The sequence below is a fragment of the Phascolarctos cinereus genome, unplaced genomic scaffold, assembly GCF_003287225.1.
Source record: "Phascolarctos cinereus isolate Bilbo 61053 unplaced genomic scaffold, phaCin_HiC Scaffold_5;HRSCAF=322, whole genome shotgun sequence".
NCBI lineage: Eukaryota > Metazoa > Chordata > Mammalia > Diprotodontia > Phascolarctidae > Phascolarctos > Phascolarctos cinereus.
This window is the reverse complement of record NW_027555958.1, coordinates 286879467-286903377: the sequence shown is the minus strand read 5'-3', so window position 1 is coordinate 286903377 and position 23911 is coordinate 286879467. Positions and strand designations below refer to the sequence as shown.

Sequence of the window (23911 nt, the reverse complement as noted above, 5' to 3'; positions counted from 1 at the left end):
GACAGGATAAATGTCATCTCAGCTCCTCCCTATTACAGCATCATTGGGAGATAAGATTAGTTTTCTGGTGATGGCTGTAGTCCTCAAGTGATGGGATTAGTCTGCAGACAATAAGATTAGTCTAAAAGGGACCTTGCCTTCTCCTGCAGTTTGGTAGTACCCAAAGGTTGAGCAAGGTTAAAATATGTTGGTCACTCAGACTATACTTTGCCCAGTGGCTTGACTTTGCACAGGATTAGAGACCTGGGGTCAACTATAGGTCAACCCTTCAGGTGAAAAGCTAAACTGACCTCCGTGAAAATTCTTCCACAATTCCCTTAGCACATAAAGCCATTCAGCTGGGCTCTGGATAAAATATCTAGGTGTCCCTTGCCTCACAGAGGACACCAAAATTTTTCTATAAGTCCCTGTACCATAGAAGATCCCCTTGAAGGTCCAGGCAAATTTCCTCTGGATCCCTATATCAAAGGAACCCTGAAATTTCCCCTAATAGATCCCTGCCACAGCAAAAGCAATTTAATTCACCCTTACTAGGACAAACATTAATTTATTTAATTTAAAGAAAACATGAAGAAAAACTTTCAGAAAGGAGTGTTGCTCCCAAAAAGGAATTAAGCTCTTAGGGTTGATTACTCAAGACTTCTGGCCACAGGCAAACCATATCCTTTGAGCTGTAGTCCATAAACATCTTGGATAAGCTATCTGGACCCATGTCTCAAATCAGGCAAACAGTCTCTTTTTTTTTCTTAAAAGGAAAAAGTTGAACAATTATCAGTTATCCTGATGCAAATGCTACAAACCAGGGCTTCATTTTTTTGTTGTTTTTGTTGACTCTCTATATTCAAGAAAGTGATGGAGAAAATGTTAATAATGCAAATTAACTTGGAAGTGTGTCAGACCAATATTCCCTGCTGACTCCCAGACTGGCTCTATGAGACCTTCTAGGTATTAGTATTTTAGAAATATAAAAAATCATACTTTTTTTTAAGACAATTCGGGTTAAGTGACTTGCCCAGGGTCACACAGCTAGTTAAGTGTTAAGTGTTTGGTCTGAGGCCCGATTTCAACTCAGGTCCTCCTGACTTCAGGGCCGGTGCTCTATCCACTGCGCCACCTAGCTGCCCCCAAAACTCATACTTCTCATATGAGCTGCAATATTCATACTGATGGAGTAATGCAACAGACATGAGTAAATTAGCATTCAAATAAGCAAAAGCTATTAAAAAGTTTTTTTGGTCTGGCTTACAAAGAAACACACTGGAAACCAGACCATCCATAACATCTAAAATAAAAAAAAAAGAGGGGAAAAAAAGGTGTTAATTTTTCTCTGTTGGATCCTGGAAACAAGGGTATCCAATAAAAAGAGTCCTGAGTGAAGAATTTCTCCAGTGGGTCCTCACAAATACCAAGGGCCAGAAATTTATTCCAGATGAGGATCCCACATGAAGCATAAGTTCTGGAACAACTCTCCTAAATGCCTATTCACACTGGCCAACTAGACCTCAAAGCTCAGTTTCAACTTTTCCCCTCTGGATTCTAGAGGACCCTGAGGAGATGGAGGATGGCTTTCTAATGCTATTGCTCATAAGCCTCCACCAGTGTGCTTCCCCCCAACATTATCAATCAGCCAGCCAGATTTAATTAGCTTTTTGTTTTTGTTTAGTTGTTTTCAATAGTGTCTGACTTTTAATGATCCCTTCTGGGGTTTTCTTGGTAAAGATACAGAAGTGGTTTGCCATTTCTTTGCTGGCTCATTTTACAGACAAGGAAACTGAGACAAACAGGGTTAAGTGATTTGCCCAGGGTCACACAGGTAGTAAGTGTCTGAGGTCAGATTTGAGCTTAGGAAGATGAGTCTTCCTGATTCCAGGAAGGCCAAGTACTCCATCCACAGTACCACCTAACTTCCTTACTTAACTTTTATTAAGTATTTTCCTAAAATGGGTAGTAAGAACAATTGGTACAAAACATCCACACATACCTCACACACAAAATGAATGAATAAATGAATACATGAATGAATGAATAAAAGGTCTGTAACAGGCATGAAAGACTGATGTGCAAAGGGGTAGAGGTAGGAGACTCTGTGTAACTCTGCCTCACATAAATCCAATTCACACATGAGTCAAGATGTCACCCCTGTGATATCATTGGTCCTCTTCAAAAATAAAGGACAAACAACAACAACAGCTCGGAGATGGAATATAGTGTAAATGGAACAGCAAACAGGCCAGTTTAACTGGAGTATGGAGTGTGTGGTGGGTTGTAATGTGTAATCAGCCCAGAAAGGTGTAATGCAGCCATATTGTCAAGGGTTTTACATGCCAAACAGGAGTTTGTACTTTATCCTAAAGGCAATGGGGAGCCAATGGAATTTTTTGAGAATGATATAGACAGTACAGGCCTTAGTAATATCAATTTTGCAATTGTGTGGAAGATGGATTGGAAAAAGGAGAGACAAAATATAGGGAAAACAGTTGGGAGGCTATTGCAATAGATAGTCAAGGTTAGAGGTGATAAAATCTTGTGCTATAGTGCTCGTGGTATAAGTGGATAGAAGACTACTCAACTGACTGGCTATATGGGAATGGGGAAGATGGGTAAGGAGAGGGTTTCACTTAGGTTACAAAGCTGGGTGATCAGAAGCATAGTGCACCTTAGACAAATATAGAGAAATTAGGAGGAAGGGTGGGTTTAGAGGGAAAGATGGTAAGTTCAAATTCAGATACGGTGAGTTTGTGATGTTGATGGGACACTATGTTGAAATGTTCAGCAGGGAGTTGGGGATGCCAGACTGGGGCTCAGGAGAGAGATGAGGAATGGATATATAGATTTGGGAGTCATATGCATAGTTGTTGTTGAGTTGTTTTTCAGTCATAGCCGACTCTTTGTGACCCCATTTGGGTTTTCTTGGCAAAGTGGTTTGGCATTTCCTTCTCCAGCTCATTTTATAGATGAGGAAACTAAAGCAAACAGGGTTAAGTGACTTGCTCAGGGTCACATAGCTAGTTAAGTGTCAGAGGCCAGATTTGAACTCAGGAAGACTCATCTTCCTGACCCCAGGTCCACTGCGCCACCTAGCTGCTCAGCTAGATAGCTCATATGCACAGAGATGATAGTTAAACCTAGGGTAGTTGATATGAGCACCAAAAGAGTTATCTATCTCCCTATACAAGGTGAGATCATCTAATAATAATAAGTATACACTAGAGAAGTGTAAAATAAAGTACCATGAAGAAAGTTGTTATGGGAATGGTGGTAGTGAGTGAGGGAAGGCTTCCTAGAGGAATCTGTATTTAAGTTGGGCTTTTAAGGAACGAGTTGGGGGGGCAGCTAGATGGCACAGTGGATAGAGCACCAGCCCTGAAGTCAGGAGGACTTGAGTTCAAATCTGGCCTCAGACCAAACACTTGACACTTACTAGCTGTGTGACCCTGGGCAAGTCACTTAACCCCAACTGCCTAAAAAAATAAAAAGAACAAGTTGGAATTTAATAGATAAAGAAGGCATAAGAAAACTCGGTAGCAAAGTAAAGGGCATGTTTAGAGGATAGATAGTAGTTTGGCTAGAATTTAGCTTGTGTTGAGGGTTATAACTAGAAAGATATGGTGGCACCAGTTTATAGAATGCCTTGAAAGCCAGGGATAGGGATTTGAATTTATTCAGTAGGTTATGGGACTCCATCACAGATTATTAAACAGATGAATTAGACATGACAAGATTTGTGCATAAGAAAAATTAGTGTGGGGGCAGCTAGGTGGTGCAGTGGATAGTACACTGGCCCTGGAGTCAGGAGGATCTCAGTTCAAATCCGGCCTCACACATGTAACACTAACTTGCTGTGTGACTCTGGTCAAGTTACTTAACCTCAACTGCCTCACCGAAAGAAAGAAAAAGAAAGAAAGAAAGAAAGAAAGAAGAAAGAAAGAAAGAAAGAAAGAAAGAAAAGAAAGAAGAAAGAAAGAAAGAAAGAAAGAAAGAAAGAAAGAAAGAAAGAAAGAAAGAAAAGAAAAATTAGTCTGGCAGCTATTAAAAATGTGGTGGGAGAGAAAATAAAGGCCTAGTGACCTGTTACTCAGTCATAAAGGCCTGATGACCTATTATAAATCAATCAATCAATGAGCCTTTATTAAGCATTCACTATGTGCCAGGCATTAGGCTAAACCCTGAGGATATAAAGGTGAAAAATCATCCCCGCCCTCAAGAAATTCCCATCCTAGTAAATCTATTGACATAGTCTGGTAGAGGATGATAAAGGCCTATGCTATGGCAGAACAGAAAGGGGAGGATGGATGTAAGAGATGCTGTGAATATATACTTGGTAACTGACTATAAGTAAGGTAAGGCAGAAGGAAGAGAATCCCAAAGGTAATATCAAACTTTCCAACCTGGGAGACCACATGTTAATGCTGGTGACAGAAATAATGAAGTTAGAAAAGAAGTAGGTTTTAGAGGGAAAGATGTTAAGTTGTTTCATATATGTTGAGCTTAAGGTGAGATATTACTATGGAAAATTCTTATAGAAAGTCAGAGATAATAGTCTAAAACTGAAGAAAAACTGTGAAAATAGAATGTAACCTTCCTGAGTAGGTTGGTCAACTAGCAATTATTAAGCACCTCCTATATGCCAGGCACTATGTTAAGTGTTAGGGATGCAAAAAAAGGCAAAAGATAGTCCTTGTCCTCAAGGAGCTTACAGTCCTTGAGGACAAGGTTTTTTTTTTCTTTTTAACATATGTAAAATGCTTTGCAAACCTTAAAAAGGCTGTATAAATGCTATTGTTATTATTAATGTTATTATTATTATTATTATTTAGTTTTCACATTTCCAACACCTTGCAATCATTTATTCATTCAGTCAACAAGCATTTACTAAATGCCCACTATATGGCAGGCATTAGCAACATAGTGGGCAGCTATGTGGCACAGTGGATAGAGTACTGGACCTGAGTTCAAATCCAGCCTTGGACAAGTAACACTTAATGCAAGTCACTTAGCCCCACTGCCTAGCCAAAAATAAATAAATAAACAAAATCAAAATAGTATCTGTCCTCTAGAAACTTATATTCTATTGAAAAAAATCATTCTTTGCAGATCAAAGCATACTTTTTTAACTTTATTTTTCTTAGTTTTTTTCGGGGGAGGGGTGCTCTGTGTTTTCTTTCACAACATGACTAATATGGAAATACATTTTGCATGACTGTACATGTAACCTATATCAAATTGCTTGCTTTCTCATGGGGAGGGAGAGAATTTGGAACTCAAAATCTTTACAAAGAATGTTAAAAATTGTTTTTACATGTAATTGGGAAAAACATAAACTATTTTAAGAGAAGAAAACCATTCTCAGCTTGTAGGCCCTACAATGGCCATGCTAGATTTGGCCTTTGGGCCATAGTTTATCAACCCCTATTCCACAAGTTCTAATCCTTAAAGTTTCAACATCGGGCAATTCTCAAGTTTGGTTTTACCTACAAAGCAACTCCCACAGCTAGTAATGTTCTGGAAATCTCTTTTCTCTGGCTAGAATCCTGGATTCCAGGATTATGCTGCACAGGGAATTCAAAATCCCTCCTCTTTTACACAGGAGTTGGAGTTCATAAAGCTTTTCCATGAGCTACTCTTTTAGGCTGAGTGGGCATGTACATATCTGCCTCTGCCACCTTCCTCTTGAAGGAAATCTGTCAGTGGCCTGGTTGCTACCATCTACTGAGCTAAGAAAGTCTATTTTCAGAATATTTTTTCTCAGGCTTCTGCCACATGCTTTTGCTACAAGTCTCCATAACTACTGGGCGGGCAGGGGGACACAAAACTATCCAGTTTTGCCCCACTCCCCACAGAGATCTGTTCTCAAGAGGGAAAGTTCACACGAGAAAGTGAGAAAACTGGTCTATGAGCGCCTCTTAATGGCTCCCCCAGCAAGACTCTATTCACCTAAGTCTCAAGTCAACCAAAAATCTTGGGTTACCTTGGTTCTCTTATAAAGCTGCCAGTTGGCATGTCTATACTCTTATTGAGTGCTGTCCCTCAGATGTCCCCAAAGGGCCACTGTTTTATAATTTCATCAGCTTGACTGGGGAACTGCTCAAATTGATCAGGAATTTCCCTGATCAACCACACCATGAGTAAATAACAAATACAAAGCAATTTCAGGATGATCAAGAAAGGCCTTATCACATAGGATTCAGCCTAGCTTTAAAATACCTTAAGGATTCTAAGAGGTAGAGGTAAGGAGGGAGTGTTTTCCAGGTAGGGAGAATACCTTTGTATAGTCACTAAGGCAGAAGACAGGAAACAGCAAGAAGCCTAGTTTGGCTGGAATGTAGACTGTATGAAGGTGAGTCATGTGTAATAAACATGGAACGGTGGGCTGGAGCCAAACTGTGAAGGGCTTTAAATGCCAAGCAGAAGAGTGTGTTATTCTAGAGGGAAGAGGGTGCCAGTAGTGTTGACACAGTCAAACCTATGCTTTGGAATATCAGTTTGGCAGCAGTATGGAAGATGGATTGGAGAGAGATGTGAGGCAGAAATTAGGAGGAGTCTGTTGCAAACAGTCCTGGTGAGAGGTGATGAGGACTTAAACTTCGGTGATGAGAACCTTACACATACTAAATGCTTGTTGGATTGAATTAGATATGGATTTGAGATTCTGCAGAGAGTCAGGCTTTTGGAGTATATTGGGAGAGAAATGAAGGAATTTAGACTCTGCTAGTCTTCTTTCTAAAGGAGGACAATTCAGCTCTGCTCTGAGAAAGAGGGGAAGGAAAGGGAAGGTGAAACTGGTCCAGTGGCTTGTGACCTTTCCCCAAGAGGTACATGGCTCTCCTTATCCTTTCTCTCCTGCCCCCAACTGAGAACACCTCTGCCTGAATGAAACATGAGGTAGATCTGAGAGGGTTTATGCCCACAGGGTCACACTGGCTCAGACTGTGTTAAACTGCTATTTGAGATGTGTTTGAATTGTAAATCACCTCAACTAAGCTCAAACCTCAGGTTAACTTGTGACCAGGAAGTTGTTAGTCCCTTATATATATATTCTTGGGTTTTTAGGATAAATCAAAACGCATATAAGCAGCCCTGCTAGGGTCACAGGTAAGGAGGTTGGGGGCCACAGAGACTTATTCTGGTGTCTATATACACAGCCTTAGTTCTTTATCTGGACAAATGGCTGTGTTTCCCTTCCTGTACTTGCCTGAAGTAGTTCCACGGCCTTGAGTCACACCACAGAGATGCTAACAGCTGACTCAAATCTGAAGATGGAAATAATAATAAATCACATTTCTATAGCACTTTACAATTTGCCCCAACACAACAATCCTCTGAGAGGAGGCAGACTGGTCAATGGGAAAAAACAAAAACACAAAACCACCTGGGTTCAAATCCTACCTCTGTTGCTCACTAGCTGTGCGACCTCAGCCACCCTGAGCCTCAGTTTCCTCATCTGTAAAAAAGGAGTTAGATTATCATACCTAGCATTTATATAGCACCTGTACTCTCTCTTTCTCTGTGTATATATATATATTATATGTATATATATATATGTATATATATATACATATATATATATATATATATATATACACACACACATTATATATATCTATCTCAGGCACTATGCTAAACGCTTTACAAATATTATCTCATTTAATCCTCACAACCACCCAGGGAGGAATTATTATTCTATTAGTGCTAATATTATACCCATTTTACAGAGGAGGAAACTAAGTCTAACAGATTAAGTGACTTGCCCAAGGTCATACAGTTAGTAAGTGTCTGAGAACATATTTGAACTCAGGTCTACCTGACTCTGGGCCCAGTACTCTGTCCATTGTACTATCTAATCTCTGGATGATATGGCCTTTTAACTCCTAAATCTCTGATCCTATAGCTGAGGCAGGTAATACAAAGCATGATGATACCACTTTTATAGATAAGCAAACTGAAGATCACCTGTAAAATGACTAGCTACGCATCATCCATCTAACATGTCAGTTCTTAGGATTCAATTACAGGTCTCTTGACTCTACACTCTTCTTTCTCTACCCAGTGGTCTTTTTATTTTGTAAGAACTTCAGAAATATGAAGGGTTTTTTTTTGGGGGGGGGAGAAAGGTGAAGAAAAACCCCTGGTCCTAAGAAATCACACAGATTAGCCTACATTAAAAAAAAAAATACCCATGGCTGTTGCAAGAGCTCAGAGACTTTGAGCTGGAAGGGACCTCAGTGACAATATGGATTTGACAGATGATCCTTTCCCAGAATGAAGGGCGCATTGCACCAGCCTGGGGCAGGCACAGCTGTGCACTCCAGGAGTGCCTGGCTTTCAGGGCACAAGCTGTGGAAGCAGCCTGCATTGTGAGGATGGAGGCATGATGTTTCCAACCCTGGCACTGGGGGAGGCCAAGCAGGGCTGCCCTTGGACCACTCTGGGACAGGCTGGGCCAAAGGGCATTCACTCAGTGCCCTGGTGGGACCCCTGCCAGGGGTTTCTCTCTCCCCAGCTTGCTCTTCTCGGTCTACACTCCCCACCTAGGACTTGTGAGCCAGTCAGCCCGCTCCCAGGGACCCAGACAGCTGGAGTCCATTTTGATTCTCTTCCACCACCATCACTAGGACAATACAACCCCGCCCAGAGCCAGGCGCGCCCCCGCGACAGGCCCTGTGCGCGTGCCCGCGTTTCTTCCCGCCTCCCCGGCTCCGAGCCCTGAGCAGAGGCCTCTCCTGGGGAGCTTAGAGGGTGGGGGGGAGGGGGCTGGTTATGTAAGTGCTGCGCGCTCCCGTGAGCCGAAAGCCAATGGGAGCCCCGGGCGGCTCGTGCCCGCGCACGCAAGGGGGGAGAGGGAGCGCAGAACGTGCGCGCGCCCTCAGTACCTCCACCGCTGCCTCCTCCTCCTCTTCTTCCTCCTCCTCCTCCTCTTCCTCCTCCTCCTCCTCGTCCTCCTCCTCCTCCTCCTCCTCCTCTCCTCCTTCTTCTTCTCCTCCTCTTCCTCACCATCACCACCATCATCTTCCTCCTCGTCCTCCTCCTGCTCCTGCTCCTGCCGCTGCTGCTTCTCCCCCCGTTCCCTTGGAGCGGACCATCCTGGTGCCTCTTTTGTGAAGCGGCGGCTGAGGAGACCCCCGGACTCGCCATGGCCGACGAAAAGCCGAAGGTGAGGAAGCCCGCGGCGGCGGCGGCGGCGGGGCGGGGGAGGGGAGGGGAAGGGGCCGGCGGCGCGCGAGGGCAGGGAGGCTGGCCGGGCGGGGGTCCTGGCGCTGCGGCGGCCCCGGCTCGGGCCGGGCTTTCCGCGCCATTTTCCCTCCTTCCCCTCCCTCCCTCCCGCGGCCCGCGCCGGACGAGGCCCCGCCGCTGCCGGGGCCGGGGCCGGGGCCGGAGCCGGAGCCGGAGCCGCGGCCGCCGAGGGAGAGCGGAGCGCGCAGCCTGGCCTCGCCGCCTCAGCCGCGGAGCTCGGGGCTTTCCCTCCCGACCCCGGGGGCGGCTCTGCCCTCCCCGGGCGCGGGCTGGAGGCGGGTCCTAGCCCGGCCCGGAGTTTCGGAGCGTCCACTCCTCCCACACGGGGTCCCCGCGCTCCTCCCTCCCTGTCCGGGGGCCTGGGGGGCGCGGGCTCGGCCTGCGGGCCAGAGCTGGATTCCCCTGGGTGAGGAGGGCTGGGGGAGCGCGGCTTCCTCCCTCCCTCCCTTCCTCCCTCCTTCCCTCCTCTTCCTCGGCTGGGGAACCCATAGCCCTCGGCGACCATGTGGATGATGCTGGAGGCTCCGGTAGGGAGGTGGGAGGCTGGCCGGCAGGCTCAATGGGTGGCGAGTCTGTTTTTAATATAAACTTTTCAAAAGCAGCTTCTAAGGCGCCAAGAACCTTCCCCTTCCTGCCCCCCGTGTCCCGAAAACATGAGTGCATCCTTAAGATGGGGGTTTTTCTTCTCACGGCTACCATCTCTGCCTCATAACCTTTGGGGCTCATTTAAGTACAATAATGCTCACATGGATCTATCAAGAGTCAGGCGTCTGCATGGTACGAGGGAAAAAGTGAGACTGCCTCCCATTTATATTGTATACATCTTGTATGGGCAGGATAATTTGCTTGGTGTCCTTCCCCTGTTAGAATGGGAGCTATTCTAGTGCAAATACTTTTTTTTTTTTGGCCTTTGTATCTCCAGCGCTTAGTCCCAGATACATAGTAAGCACTCAATAAATGCTTGACACGGGTTCAAATCATGACTTTGGTTTGGATACTTCGGGACCTTGGACAAATAAATCAATGAACCTCCCTGGGCCTCAGTTTCTTTTTCTCTTTCCACCTCTGGTTCTAGGAGTCTTTGATCCTAGGACGGGCGAAAAGATATAGGGTAGCATAGAGTAGAACTTTAATGTGCTCCCTATTAAAAAATCTTTCCCCAATCCCCCACCCTCACTCCCCGCCAAAAAAGAGATTACTGAAGAAAAGTCCTTTGGTCTTTTGAGATATTTATCGTCAAGTATTAAGTTTTTCCTTTGAATCCAGAAAAGAATCTCATAAGTTTATGTTTATGTTGAATAAATTGTTAAACGGATCTGGTAACTTTTTTGTCTAGATTGAAAAAATGAGTGCCAAATATACATAACTATATGAAAATTCTGCAGCAAAAATTGGATGTAGAAGTGAATGTAGATAATTAATAAAGGAAGTTTGATAGTTTTCAGTGTGATTTTTCTGCAAAGAGCTTACCTTTTTAGGGAGAGAAAGATGGTCATGTGGTAATTGTTTTTTAAACATAAAATGTTGGAGAGGTGGGTGTGACTTCCTTTCTAAAATCTATTGCATATAGGTTCATTTTTTGTTACTGACAGTTATTTAATTTCATTGATGTCAGTTTCAAAGTTAGTATCACATATAGTTATACTGTTTTAAAAATCAAGATGTGTAACTTGTTGCTTTTTGAAACAACTTTAGATTGTTGGTTGATGCTGCTAAAAAGTTTTTTTTTTTAACATCCTTAAGTTATACCACCTTATTTTTCTCTTTCAACAGGAAGGCGTCAAGACTGAAAACAACGACCACATTAATTTGAAGGTGGCAGGGCAAGATGGTTCGGTGGTGCAATTTAAGATTAAGAGGCACACACCACTTAGTAAACTAATGAAAGCCTATTGTGAACGACAGGTGAGAGTATACTGGCTTTCAAACTAAATCTGGCAAAAACAACAAACTTGAGAATGGAGACTAAGATGACATCTTTAACATTGTACTAGTATCATCCTACGTTGTTCTGTGGTCTTTAATATTTAATAGGTTTGGATGGATGAATATTCATTTGTACCACATACTTACTGTTTTGTTAGGTTTCAGATGTATTAGTCATTTGTGTTCAACATTCCTTTTAACAACCCTATATGTTAAAATCCTTTTACCTTTCATTCTGATTCTTAATGATAGTAAATAAGGAGTAAATTAAATGAAATAACTTGCCAACACTTGAGTTATGTTTTCTATTAGTGAAAGGGAAGATGAAGTTTAAATATTTTCAGGCATCCTACTACCCATTTTATACTTGTCTGTTAGTTTTTGCAGAAGGCTTATCTTAAATTTAGCCTTCTTTTCAGCAAGTTTTAGAAGTGAACTTTAGGATGTATTTGCATTTGGCATTAAATATGCAAATTGTGTGATCTATTTCATTTTTTTTTCCACTCTCATTGGAAGTATCAAAACAACTTAACCCTGCAAAGCCAAATATGAAGCTTCTGATGATTTAAAGACATCTTTTACCCAGAAGATTACAGATAGAGAAAAGGAAATATAAAAAGTAATGAATGAAATTATTTGAGCACAGTACTTAGAAGCACATTAGTAATTTCTACTAAGAAAAACAAAGAGCCCCTTTTATGTAATGAATCCATCAGCAACTCAAAAGTAATATGTACAGGGTTCCTTCTGGAAGAAATTGTTGACAATCAGGTAAGTAGATCTATCGTGCTGAAAACAAATTTTTAAAAGGTAAATGTTTCTATCATAAGTAAGAACAAAAGTATATCTCAAAAGGAGGTTTAAAATATAAAGGTTTGGCTTAATCCTAGACAAGTTGGGAAGTGGAGTCAAGAGTTGAGACTTAAAGGCCTCCATATGGCATAAGGGTATTTTAATTTAAAAATTAAGAAATAGAAGCTATTAAAAAAGGATGTTTTTCTACCCTCTAGTGTGATGGTTTTGTTAGGAATAGAGTTTGTTCAAAATTATAGAAGCTTAAATTATACATAATTGAAGAAATTTTAGTAAAAGGTTATATTTTGAGGATTTGTATGAATTCATTGGTTATTTCAAACACAATGGATTAACTTGTACTGAATTTTTAGAAGCCCTTACATCTTACTTGAAAGGCTGGATTAACCTAGAGCCTCAATTTCTGATTTGTTTCATTGGTACTAATATAATCCTCAGAACTTATCTCTGCAATCAATAAATATTTATTAAAAAGCCTACTATGCTAGGCACTGTCCTAAATGCTGGGGGTGGAAAAAGAGGCAAAAGACAGTTTCTTCCCTCAGGAAGCTTAAAATGTAAGGGAGATAGCATGCAAAATATAAAGCAGGCTATGTACAGCATAAATAATTAAAGGAAAGACACTAGAACTGAGGCGTTACAAAAGGCTTCTTGTAAAAAATTGACTTTTAGTTGGGACTTAAAGGAAGCCAGAGAACAGTAGGTAGACTTGAGGAACAGCGTTGCAGGCATGGGAGACAGCCAGAGAAAATGTCGAGATGGAATGTCTTGTTGATGGAACAGCCAAGAGGCCACTATCACTGGAGCAAACGTAGCAGATAGTAAGATGTAAAAAATGGAAAGGGGCCAGATTGTGAAGGACTTTGAATGTCAAACAGCATTTTGATTTGATCTTTGAGGCGAGTTGATCCAGCCACCGGAGTTTATTGAGTAGTGTGACACGGCCAGGCCTTCATTCTAGTAAAATCACTCTAGTGGCTGAGGATGGATTGGAATGGGGAGAGATTTGGGACAGACAGACCCACCAGCAGGCTATTAAAATAGTTCAACTATGAGGTTTGCTAGAGTGGTGGCACTGTTAGAAGAGAACATTTACAAGAGATGTTGCTGAGCTGAAATCAGCAGGCCTTTGCAAAGGATTAGATATTGGGGGGGAGGTGTAGATTGTGAGGAGTTGAGGATGACTTCTAGGTTGTGAACCCGAGGAACTAGGAGTATGGTGTTGCCCTCTACCTACCCTAGTAATAGGGTGGGTAGGAAGGAGAGAGGGCTTAGGGGAAAAGCTAATAAGTTCAGTTTTGGACATGTTGAGTTTAAGGTATCTACTGGACAGCTAGTTCAGGGTATCTAAAAGGCAGTTGAAGGTAAGAGATTGGAAGTCAGCAGAGAGGTTGGGGCAAGATACGTAGATTTGAGAATCATCATGGTAATTAAATCCAGGGGAGCTGATCAGGCTATATGAAAGATATATTGCAGAGGTAAAATCAAGCCTTGGCAACAGATTGAATGTGGGAGGTGAGAGATAGAGAGATATCAAGGATAACGCCTAGGTTTTGAGCCCAAAGGACTCAAAGGATGTTGTTGCACTCCACAGTAATAAGGAAGGGGGTGGGGTAGGGCAGGGTCTGGCAACAAAGTTAATGAGTTCTGTTTTAGACATGTTGAAGTTAAGATGCGTACTGGACGTCTGGTTTGAGATGTCTCAAAGGCAGTTGAAGATACAAGATTGGAGGTCGGCAGGTTAGGTAGATTTGAGGATCATCATCCTAAGGATGGTAATTAAATCCACTGGAGCTGATGAGATCATCAAGTGAAGGGAGAAGAGAAGAGGGTCCAAGGCTCCTGTTACAGGACATGATAGGGATGAGGATCAAGCAAATGAGATTGAGGAGAGGTCTGATAGGCAGAGAACTAGGAGAGAGAGTAGTCAACAATGTCAGAGGCTGAGAGGTCAAGGAGAATGAAGAATGAGAAACGGCCATTGGACTTGGCAACTAAGATCATGAGTAACTTTGGAGAGAGCAGTTTCAGTGGAATGATTAGGTTGGCAGCTGGATTGTAAGGGGTTAAGAAGAGAGGAGAGAAGTGGAGGTACCTGTTGTAGGTGGCCTGTTCTAGGAATTTAGCTACAAAGAAGAGATATGGGACCATAAGTAGCAAGTATGGAAGAATCAAGTGAGAGTTTTCTGTTTGTTTTATGTTTTCAGGATGGAGAAGACATGTTTGTAGGTAATAGGTAACGAATCAGTAGAGGGGAACAGATTGATGAAAAGTAATAAAATGGGGGTGACAGGGGGCAGGCTGATGGAGGAGAAAGGGATCTCTTGAACAAGTGGAAGAGTTAACCTTGGTAAGGAGTTTTTATTTAGTCTTTTCAGTTGTGACCACATTTGGCGTTTTCTTGAAAAAGATACTGGAGTGGTTTGCCATTTCCTTCTCCAGCTCATTTTACAGATGAGGAAACTAAAACAAATAGGGTTAAGTGAGTTGCCCAGGGTCACACAGTAAGTGTCTGTGGTCAGATTTGAACTCAGGATGAGTCTTCCTGACTCCAGGCCCAGTGTTGTATCCACTGGGCCACCTAGCTGCCACTTGGTAAGGAGTAAGGCCTCTTATTTATATGAAACAGGGATGAAGAAGGAGAAGATGGCAGAAGGCATCTGAGTGATGGGAGAAAAGAGAATTCAACAGATGGCCTCAGTTTTTTCTGAAAAATATGAGACAAGGATCTCAGGTGGGAGAGGTGGGGAGCCTTGGGAAGTCTGAGGAGGGATGAGAAAGTTTGGAAGAGCCGCAGTGCACAGTGGGATGATAACTTGATAAGGAAGCTGTAGGATTGCCTAGCAACATCAAAGGCCCGGTTGATGTTGTGTATCATAAATTTGTAGTAGATCCAGTAAGAACAGTTGCATGATTTTCTCTACCTTCATTTAGCAGTATTTGTATAGGAAAAGACAGCAAATGGGGGGAGTGATCCAAGGCTGAGGCTTGGCAGGGTGTAATTGACAATATGATAAGAGAATTCGAGGGATTCAAGAGAAGAGGACCTATCCAACAAAGATGTTCATGTAGCAGACACTCATTTCTTGGAGAAGTAAAGTGGGCTAGTGGTCTCCAAGAGCTCATATTTTATCGAGGGGCATGTATATGTGTATAAGTAGACAAAAGGTGTAGAGAATAAATACAAGGTAGGAGAGCCACTACACTAACACATAGGGAGATCAGGTACTGCCTGAGCTGCATCTTGAAGGAAGAAGAGCATTCTGTGAAATGGAGGCAAGGAGAGAGTGCATTACCAGCATGGGAGAGAGAGCTAAGTTTCAGGGCACAGAGAAAGTCAGTTTGGTTGGACCATTAGAGAATGGGAAAAAATTATAGTGTCAAATAAGTTTGGGGCCAAATAGGAGTTTATATGTGCTCTCAGAGGTAGTAACAAACCTCTAGGCAAATAATTTGGCTTCTGAGACTCAGGTTCTTCATCTGTAAAATGTGCATAATATCTCGCAGCTGTTGAGGATCAAATGAGAGAGTGTTTTTTGTGTACTTTGTGAATCTTCGAGCACTATAGAAATGTCATCTGTTACTGTTTCAGTTTATTCTAAACAAAATATCTATTTGGATGCATCTGTGATCTCTCTGAAGTGAGTAGTGTACCTGCAAAGATGATAAATCCTCCATCCTTTTTTGTGTGTGTGTGTGGTTGTCACCTATCTGGCCCTAGACTGTGGTGAACTTATATTATTAATTGACTATTAGACATTGCAAACTGAATGGATGCCTCATTCAGATGTCAAACTCAACCTCTCCAGAACAATTACCCTTTCTTCCAAAACCCTTTGTCATTTTTTGATCCTTAATCTGTTTATTTCTGAAACATCTTTCACATCATTTCCCTTTCCTCATATTTATACAGCTACCATTCTACTTCAGGCCTTTGTTTTTTGGTTTGTTTTGTTTTGTTTTTTTGCTGAGACAATAGGGGTTAAGTGACTTGCCCAGGGTCACACAGCTTGTAAGTGTTAAGTGTCTGAGGCTGGATTTGAACTCACATCCTCCTGACTCCAAGGCCAGAACGCTATTCATTGCGCCACCTAGCTGCCTCTACTTCAGGCCTTTGTTACCTCTCACTTAGTTTATTGTAAGCACTCTATTCTCTCCCATTTAGACTTTTCCATACATCTCTTTTGATTGATATACCTAAAATAAAAGTATGACCATGTGGCTCCCCTTCTCAATAAACTCTAATGGCTCTTTTATTACCATAATGGTCAAATATCAAACTCCTCTGTATAACATTTAAAGCACTTAGCAACCTGACTACCACCTACCTTTCTAGCCATATTACTTTCATTCCATATTCCTTGATCCAATCAGATCGTTTCTTTCTACATGATTTCCATGTCCCCTCTATCTTATTTGCACAGGCTTTCTCCTGTACCTGGAAAATGCATTTCCTCATCATCTTCCAGAATCCTTGTTTCCTTCAAAGCTAAACCCTAATGCCATCTACATGAAACTTTGCTTCATTGTTATCCTCTCCTCAAAAGTAAACTTTGTATGTATTTTAATATGTACACATGTTGTCTTCCCTGTGCAGAGTGTAAATTTGAGGAATTATGTTATGAACTGTTTTTTCTTTTTATCCTCAGTGTCTACTACATGGGTGTTTAATAAATAGTTCTTGATTGGTTGATGTTAGTTCTTCCATAAATGGCCAATCTACCTTATATTCTAGAGGTCTGTTTCTATCTTTCTTTATATTTAGAAGATACCACTATAGTAGTGAGAGGAGTCCAGTATATTGGATAGAATACAGGTCCCGAGATCATGAAGACCTGGGGTCAAGTACTACCTCTGACGTCTGCTAATTCTGTGATCATGGCAACTCTTGGTGCCCCAGAGAACTTTTGAGTACATGTTGCTTATAAGTTGTTTTTTTTTGTATCAGTGGAGGGAGACCAATATAATCTGTAAGGATTAATCTCCAACCCACCCCCAACTTAGATAGACTAAATGTAGCTCTTATTCTATGTATCTGTTATCCCTTATTCGTGCCATATGAACAGAAAGCCTCACTTTCTGGCTGTGTGTTCTGGGTGATGTCTACCCTAGTTCTCATATACACATCACCATTAGCTGCATGCTTTAGCCTGTATGGATCTATTGTATATCTTTATATTTGGGTCACTTTCAATTTTGAGGCTTCCGAGGTCTTCCATATTCATAGCCATCTTTCATTACTGGGTGATAGGATATACTGAATTAAAGTTCTTGTCTTTTTTTTTTCCAGGAAAACAATGGGTATAGCTTTTATTTTTCCCTTGGACATTTGAACAGCTGTAAAATAACTATGTAAAAAGTTTAGAATTATACAAAGTTTATAAATGATCTTGCAAAAATACATAGAAAATAAACATCAAGTATCTTGGAAAACTCTGAACTACATTAGTACTAAAATCACATAATTTCTGTACAAGTTGTAGGCTTGAGTTGGCTTTAGGATCATTGTTTTTCTTGATTTCCTTTTCTGTAATTGCTAAGTTTTTAGATAGAAAATTGTCATACTTTTTTAATTCCCCATCAATTAGAAGCTAGTAGGAAACTATTTTATACAATGGTTAGACAAACCACTAATACTAATTCCTATGTATTATAAGCTACCTTGGCATATAACCCTTATTTAAAAGGTAAATTATCAACTTTAGACAACTTTAAAGATTGTGAATGATGTTAGAAAAGTGCTTTAAGAGATCAGCTACATCAACCCTTTCATTGAGGAAACAGCAAGACAGGTTATGTTCCTTATCAAAGATCACAAATGGCAGAGATGAGACTAGACCCCTAGTAATGTATGTTCTCAAATTGATGGGAAGGGTCAGGCACTGGCTCTGGAACTTAAAGACAGAGAGTTGCTTTTTGGGTTTGGGTTTTTTGTTTTTTGGGGGGGGGTTGGCTAGGCAATGGGGTTAAGTGACTTGCTCAGGGTCACACAGCTAGTAAGTGTTATGTGTCTGAGGCCGAATTTGAACTCAGGTCCTCCTGAATCCAGGGCCGGTGCTCTATCCACTGTGCCACCTCGATGCACCCAGAGAGTTGCTTATTGCTGGGAGAGGCTTGCCCATGGTCACATAACCAGTGTCTCAGTGACCAAGGGGACTTTAACCTAGTCCAGCTCTCTGCCTACTGTTGTACACAGATTCTCAAAATATGTATATCTTGTAAAATCTAGAGGCCCAAGTCTATTTTTTGTCTTTTGTTCAGGGTTTGTCAATGAGGCAGATCAGATTCCGATTTGATGGGCAACCAATCAATGAAACAGACACACCTGCACAGGTAAGATTTTCCATTATAATTTCTAGAATTCTTATTTCATATAATTTTTGTTTTTATTTTTTAGGCAGTTGGGGTTAAGTGAGTTGCCCAGGGTCACATAGCTAGTGTCAAGTTTTTGTCTGAGCCCAGATTTGAATTTAGGTCCTCCTGACTTCAGGGCCAGAGTTTTATCTATTGTGTCACCTAGCTGCCTCATATCATTTTTAAGAATTAAAATAAAGTAATTGTAACAGTGCCTGGTTCTCTTTTTTACTTAATCCCAGTCATCCATGTTCTTATTGTAAAGTCATCTTCTGACTCATTTCTTCTTCCAGTTCCTTATATCTGGTCAATCACCAAGTTTTGTCAAAATCTCTATAATAATTCTCATCATCTTATCTCCATTTCTACTGCCACCGCTATAATTCAGGCCTTCAGTTACTTAACATTGGGCCTATTGTAAGTTACCTCGCTAGGCACCCATGTCTAGCATTGTACCAATTCATCCCACACATCACTGCCAGAGTAATCTTCCTAATGCATACCTCTAACCATGTTAATAATAGCTTGCATTATGTAATTTTAAGATTTACAAAATACTTTCCTCTCAGCAGTCTTGTGAAGGTCAATTCTGTGAATATCAACATTTTATAGGTGAAAAAACTCCAGCTCCAGAGGTTCAGATTTTCCTTACTTCACGCAGGTAGTGAGTATCTGAACTTGAACCCGAATTTCTTGATTCCCAAGTCTAATGTTCTCTCCTTTGTACACAATACTGTTTCTCAATTGTGAGGCCTGGCCATTGTAAAAATCTTCCCAGTACCTGCTAGATAAAGTTCAAGCTTCCTTAACATCCAGGTCCTTCTGCAATATGACTCCTACCTGCATTTTTATCCTTAGGCTGTAGGCTGACAGCTGACTTGTATGCTCACTGTCCTTACACTTGACTGTCTCTGCCTCATTTTCTCATGATTGTACCTATGCCTATCATCTCACTTTCTTCTGCCATACCCACTAATCAAAATCTACATGGGTATTTCCTTCAAGGCCAAGTTTAAATGGTCCCATCTCCTTGAAGTGTTGCTTGACCTCTGAGGCCAGATGAATCTTGTTCCCCAACTGGTTGACTGCTGACATTACATGTGCAGTGAGTGTTTTGGCCACAGAAACTCTTGAAGGCAGTCATCTATTTTGAGGTTATGAGCTTCATTGGTGGAAAAAGTTCCCACACATTAATTCATAGATCTTTGAAGTAATAGTTTACTAGCCTATAAGCCCCTTGAATCTATCGATAAGTATTTATTAAGTGCCTTCTGTGTCCTAGGCAGTGAAGATACAAAGAGTATGCATGAAATAATCCCACCTGCAAGGGTGTATTCTTACAGGAGAAACAATACAAATATATACAGAATAAACCTAAAGAGAATAAATAGAAAGTTAAAATATGAGGTAGTTTAAGAGTGAGGGCACTAGCAGTTGGAGGTATCAACAAAGGCGTCCTGTAGAACTTGTATCTTCCCCAGCTTATATTGGTGATGTTCTTCACATAATAACCATAACGTGTTTGCTGTTTGTTCTTTTATGTAGTCATATCAACATTTCCTTGTGGGAATTACTTTTTTTAATACCACTGTCTGCTCTCTAAATTATCTATTTTTGAGAGTTCTGTGTATGTACGGTAGGTTGGGTTGGTATTTCTTTAATTCTAAATGTCTGTTTTTTCACCTGATTAAAACTAACTTAATAGCAACATAGTTGATTAAACTTAAAGAATTTGGAATGCCTTTGAGTGATGTTTGAAGAAAGTATTTTAGAATCTTTAGTTTTTGCTAAACATTTTATTTTAAAAGAAAATCTTGTAGTTAGCCATGAGAAGCTGAATTCTCTTCTGGAAGAAAAATGAAAATTGGGTACTTATACCAGGAAATACACTTCAAGGTATAGAAATATTTCACTTCTAAAATTTGATAACCTGTGACAGCTTTATTTTAGTGTTGGTATGGTGGAAGGTCTATCCATATTTAATTTCCTGAACTTTCTGCTGTATTATATCTTGGGAATCTGAATTTTAAGTCTTTAATCCTGTGATTACTATAAAACCTATAAATACTATTTAAAAATTATCAAAAATAAGTCTGGTAGTTTTTAGTAAGTTAGGGGTATTTAAGTGTTGAAACTGAAATGCATTCCAGCTAATTAGGATTTTCCTTTCTTACGCCTTCAAGAATAATATTGCTTTTTGGAATTGCTCAAAATTCTTCTGATAGCAGGAAAATATATATGTATATTTTATTCCTCCACTTTAGTAATAGCATGTCAGTCATTAATGATACACTCTAGCCTTGAAAGAGGTATGAGAACTGTACATGGAATCTCAGGCACACTGTCAAATTTCTGCAGTTTTTTTTTAGATGCAGTGAATAATTATCTCTAAGTAGTTTTTTTTCTTTTTAAAGGCAATTGGGGTTAAGTGACTTGCCCAGGGTTACACAGCTAGTAACTGTCAAGCCTTTGGTCTGAGGCCCAATTTGAACTCAGGTCTTCCTGACTTCAGGGTTGGTGCTCTATCCACTGTGCCACGTAACTACCCCTGATTTACGTAGTTTTAAACAATGTCAGATAGTGAACAGTATGAGTCAAATTATATTCATGTCACATTTTTATTTTGTCTGCCATTTTTGTGATTTGTAGTTGCATGTTGGAGACTAAATATATTTCTATAGCATGTTATTAATAAGCCTTTGTACATACATAGTAACAAATTCTTATATAAATCTAAACAGTATTTAGAGGTAAGATAAACCCATTCGCTGAAAAGAAAAGACAAGATGACTCATTTAGTCACTGGTATTACTTTGCCCAAAGTCTTTAGGTTCCCTCCCTGCCTCCGCCCCCCTCACCAATAATTTTTATTCATCATATTCATTAGTTGTTTAGTGCCTTAGCCCTCAGCCTCAGTTTTGGTGAACTTGAGTTCTTAGAGGCCTTGCAAAGATTATTAACGTAACATCACATAATATAGGACTTATGTTGGTAGTACAGTATTTGGTTAAGTAAGTATAGTAACTCATTGTACACTTAGGGTAAAACATGACTGCTTTTCTCAGCACATGATCCCTATAGTAAGTGTGAGCTGTGATTATATTTTTAAGTGATGGAAAAATATTATGATTTCAGAAATTCAACCAAAACAGTGTTTTTAGTGAACAAAATATGTATACGTCCGAAGGTTTTGAGAAAGACCATTGGTTTTGAGTTTTGTCTAAGGACGACATATCTGAAAGAGCTGTTTATACTATAGTGCACTTCTTTAGCCATCCTTTTTTTCAAGTATCATGGGCAGTTCAGCTGTAGGATTTTTTAAAAGCTATCTGCCACGGGGAGAAGAAAAAGCTTAAGGTTGGCAGTGAATTGACAATAAGTGTAGGTTATAAGATTCCCATGATGAATAACTTTGCAAATCTGGGTTAAATGAGATCCTTTAACTCTTCTTAGGATAACCAACCAGCTCACAGTATTATAAATTTGAAATGTTTGAAGGATAGTAAGCAGAGGTAAAAAGTTTTCTTTTTCTTTTGTGCTATATAGTTGGAAATGGAGGATGAAGATACAATTGATGTATTCCAGCAGCAGACAGGAGGCGCTTACTAAAAAGAGAACATGCAACTCCACTCCAGAACTGTGCTCCCAAGGAAAACAATACATTCACAATTAGAAAACCAAGATTTGGTTCATCCACATCCTGACTACTGCAGTATAGTTTTCTCTCTTCTTTGATTCCCTTCCCCCATTCCTTTATTGTACATAAAGTAACTGGTGTATGTGCACAGGCATAATGCGTATTTTTTTTTAACTAAATGGCCGGTGGTATGTTATGATCAACATCAAATTGGAGATGGGGAGGGGAAAAAACAAACTGGTTCTGTGAAAATATCCCTTTTCTCCATTAGTGGCATGCTCATTCAACTTTTATCTTTATATTCCAGTAAGTTATTTTGCTCTCACTGTTTAACAACAACAAAAAAACCCACAAAAAAATCCTTGCATACCTTGTTTGATTGGATAATTTCAATGTTTTTCTTTTATCATTGTAAAACCAAGGACGATTTTATAACTTTTTTGTACGTAGCTGTTACATGTAGGGCAATCTCTGTCTCTCAGTAGGGATAAATTACTATAAAAAATTGATCCTAGATAGTTTTCCCTTCAAGTCAAACATCTTGTTGTTTAAATAAACTTCTTGTTTAAAATAAACTGTTTTCTTTAATTATTCTCAAGAAACTGTTTAGAAATGGCGATGTAGAGAAACATAGTTTAATTAACATGCTGGGGAGAAAGGTTAAATGATTAAAACTTATTTTCTTAAAAAATTAGCAGTCATCAGAGTGATATGACATTTCTGTTGGCATTGATGATTAAGATTTAGTAAATAGTCTATGAATATATTTTTTTGTATGCTCAGTTTTACATTGATTTCAGAAATTCAAAGAATTATGTGAAGATTAAAGGAAGAAAATGAAATATGTGCAATGTATGGCTCTCTTGTGCTTATTATTCAGTGGAAGGAAGGTTTAGCTTCAGAAGAACTGAGGAAGGAAGGAACTGGCACCAATCTCACAAGAAGTTGTCCCACAGTGAGACAAGATTTGAGAACTTGTAAGTATATAATTCTAGACAGGCATAGTAACTTTAAATTTCATTTGTTTTAAAAAATTATGAAGATGGCAGTAAATTTCTTATTTTGGGGTTTTCTATCTCGGAAAATCATTCTTTGTCTAGAGATACTTGGCTTAAAGTGAATTGAGGTAGGGGAATGGAGGCGTGGTGTTTTCCTATTTGCAGTATTGACAGGGGGAAAGAAGTCAGGAGAGGAATCTTCCAAACTATCCATTGGTTCACTCTTGGTTTTGTTTTTCTTTTTTTCCTGTTTTAAACCTTATTCATGTGAGAGTCTTAAGTGAGATTTCGATGTATTCTATCATTCACTTGGAAAATCCTAGCTGATTTTCATTGTTAGATAGGTTTTATTTGAGTGACATCATCCTGAAAGCTAATTTCCTTAAGAATGCTATTTTAACTTGAATATGGGTAAGGAAAGAATAGTTGAAATTTTAATTGCTGAAAGGGTAAGAAAAGAGCTGCTAATATACTAATACTTATAGGATCTGTGACTGTCTATAAGTCTTTGCTTCCCCGTGGTATTAGCATACTCAAGTTTGTTTCTTCTGCCTTTTTTTGAGTGAGATGTCTTTGAATTTGTGTCTTGATAGTTTCAGCCTTGACTAATAAAATTTAAGATGTTTTTAAGTATTGTCAGTATAAGAATAGGAAGTTTCTCTTTGGCTTATGAAGTATGCTATACGTTTGATATAAAAGTATTTTTAAAATCACAGTTGAGTTCCAAAATTTGCCTTTTTATTAGCCAGAATAATCTGTGGGGCTTACCAAATCGTACTTCTTTGTAGTCACTTAGGATAACTAGCACTGTGGCTGTAGAGTCAGGAAATGTGAATTCTGTTCCTCTCAATGGAAAATCACATAACAATTTTGTCCTTCTGAAACTAAACACTTGGGCTTCAGAACTCAACTATACAAATACAAGATGAGGGAAGTATGATAAAACAGTGAT

At 40.1% G+C, this 23911-nt stretch overlaps 1 protein-coding gene across 1 annotated transcript; it reads left to right on the top strand.

Annotated features, from left to right (window-relative positions):
* Nucleotides 1-8782: 8782 nt before the first annotated feature.
* Nucleotides 8783-22536, top strand: SUMO2 (small ubiquitin like modifier 2; the record flags this gene model as incomplete). The annotated part of the gene is made up of 4 exons (XM_021002513.2): nucleotides 8783-9151; nucleotides 11005-11136; nucleotides 18232-18303; nucleotides 21871-22536. Coding segments are annotated over 4 exons (636 nt in total), but the record flags the coding sequence as incomplete, so codon positions are not given.
* Nucleotides 22537-23911: the final 1375 nt, after the last annotated feature.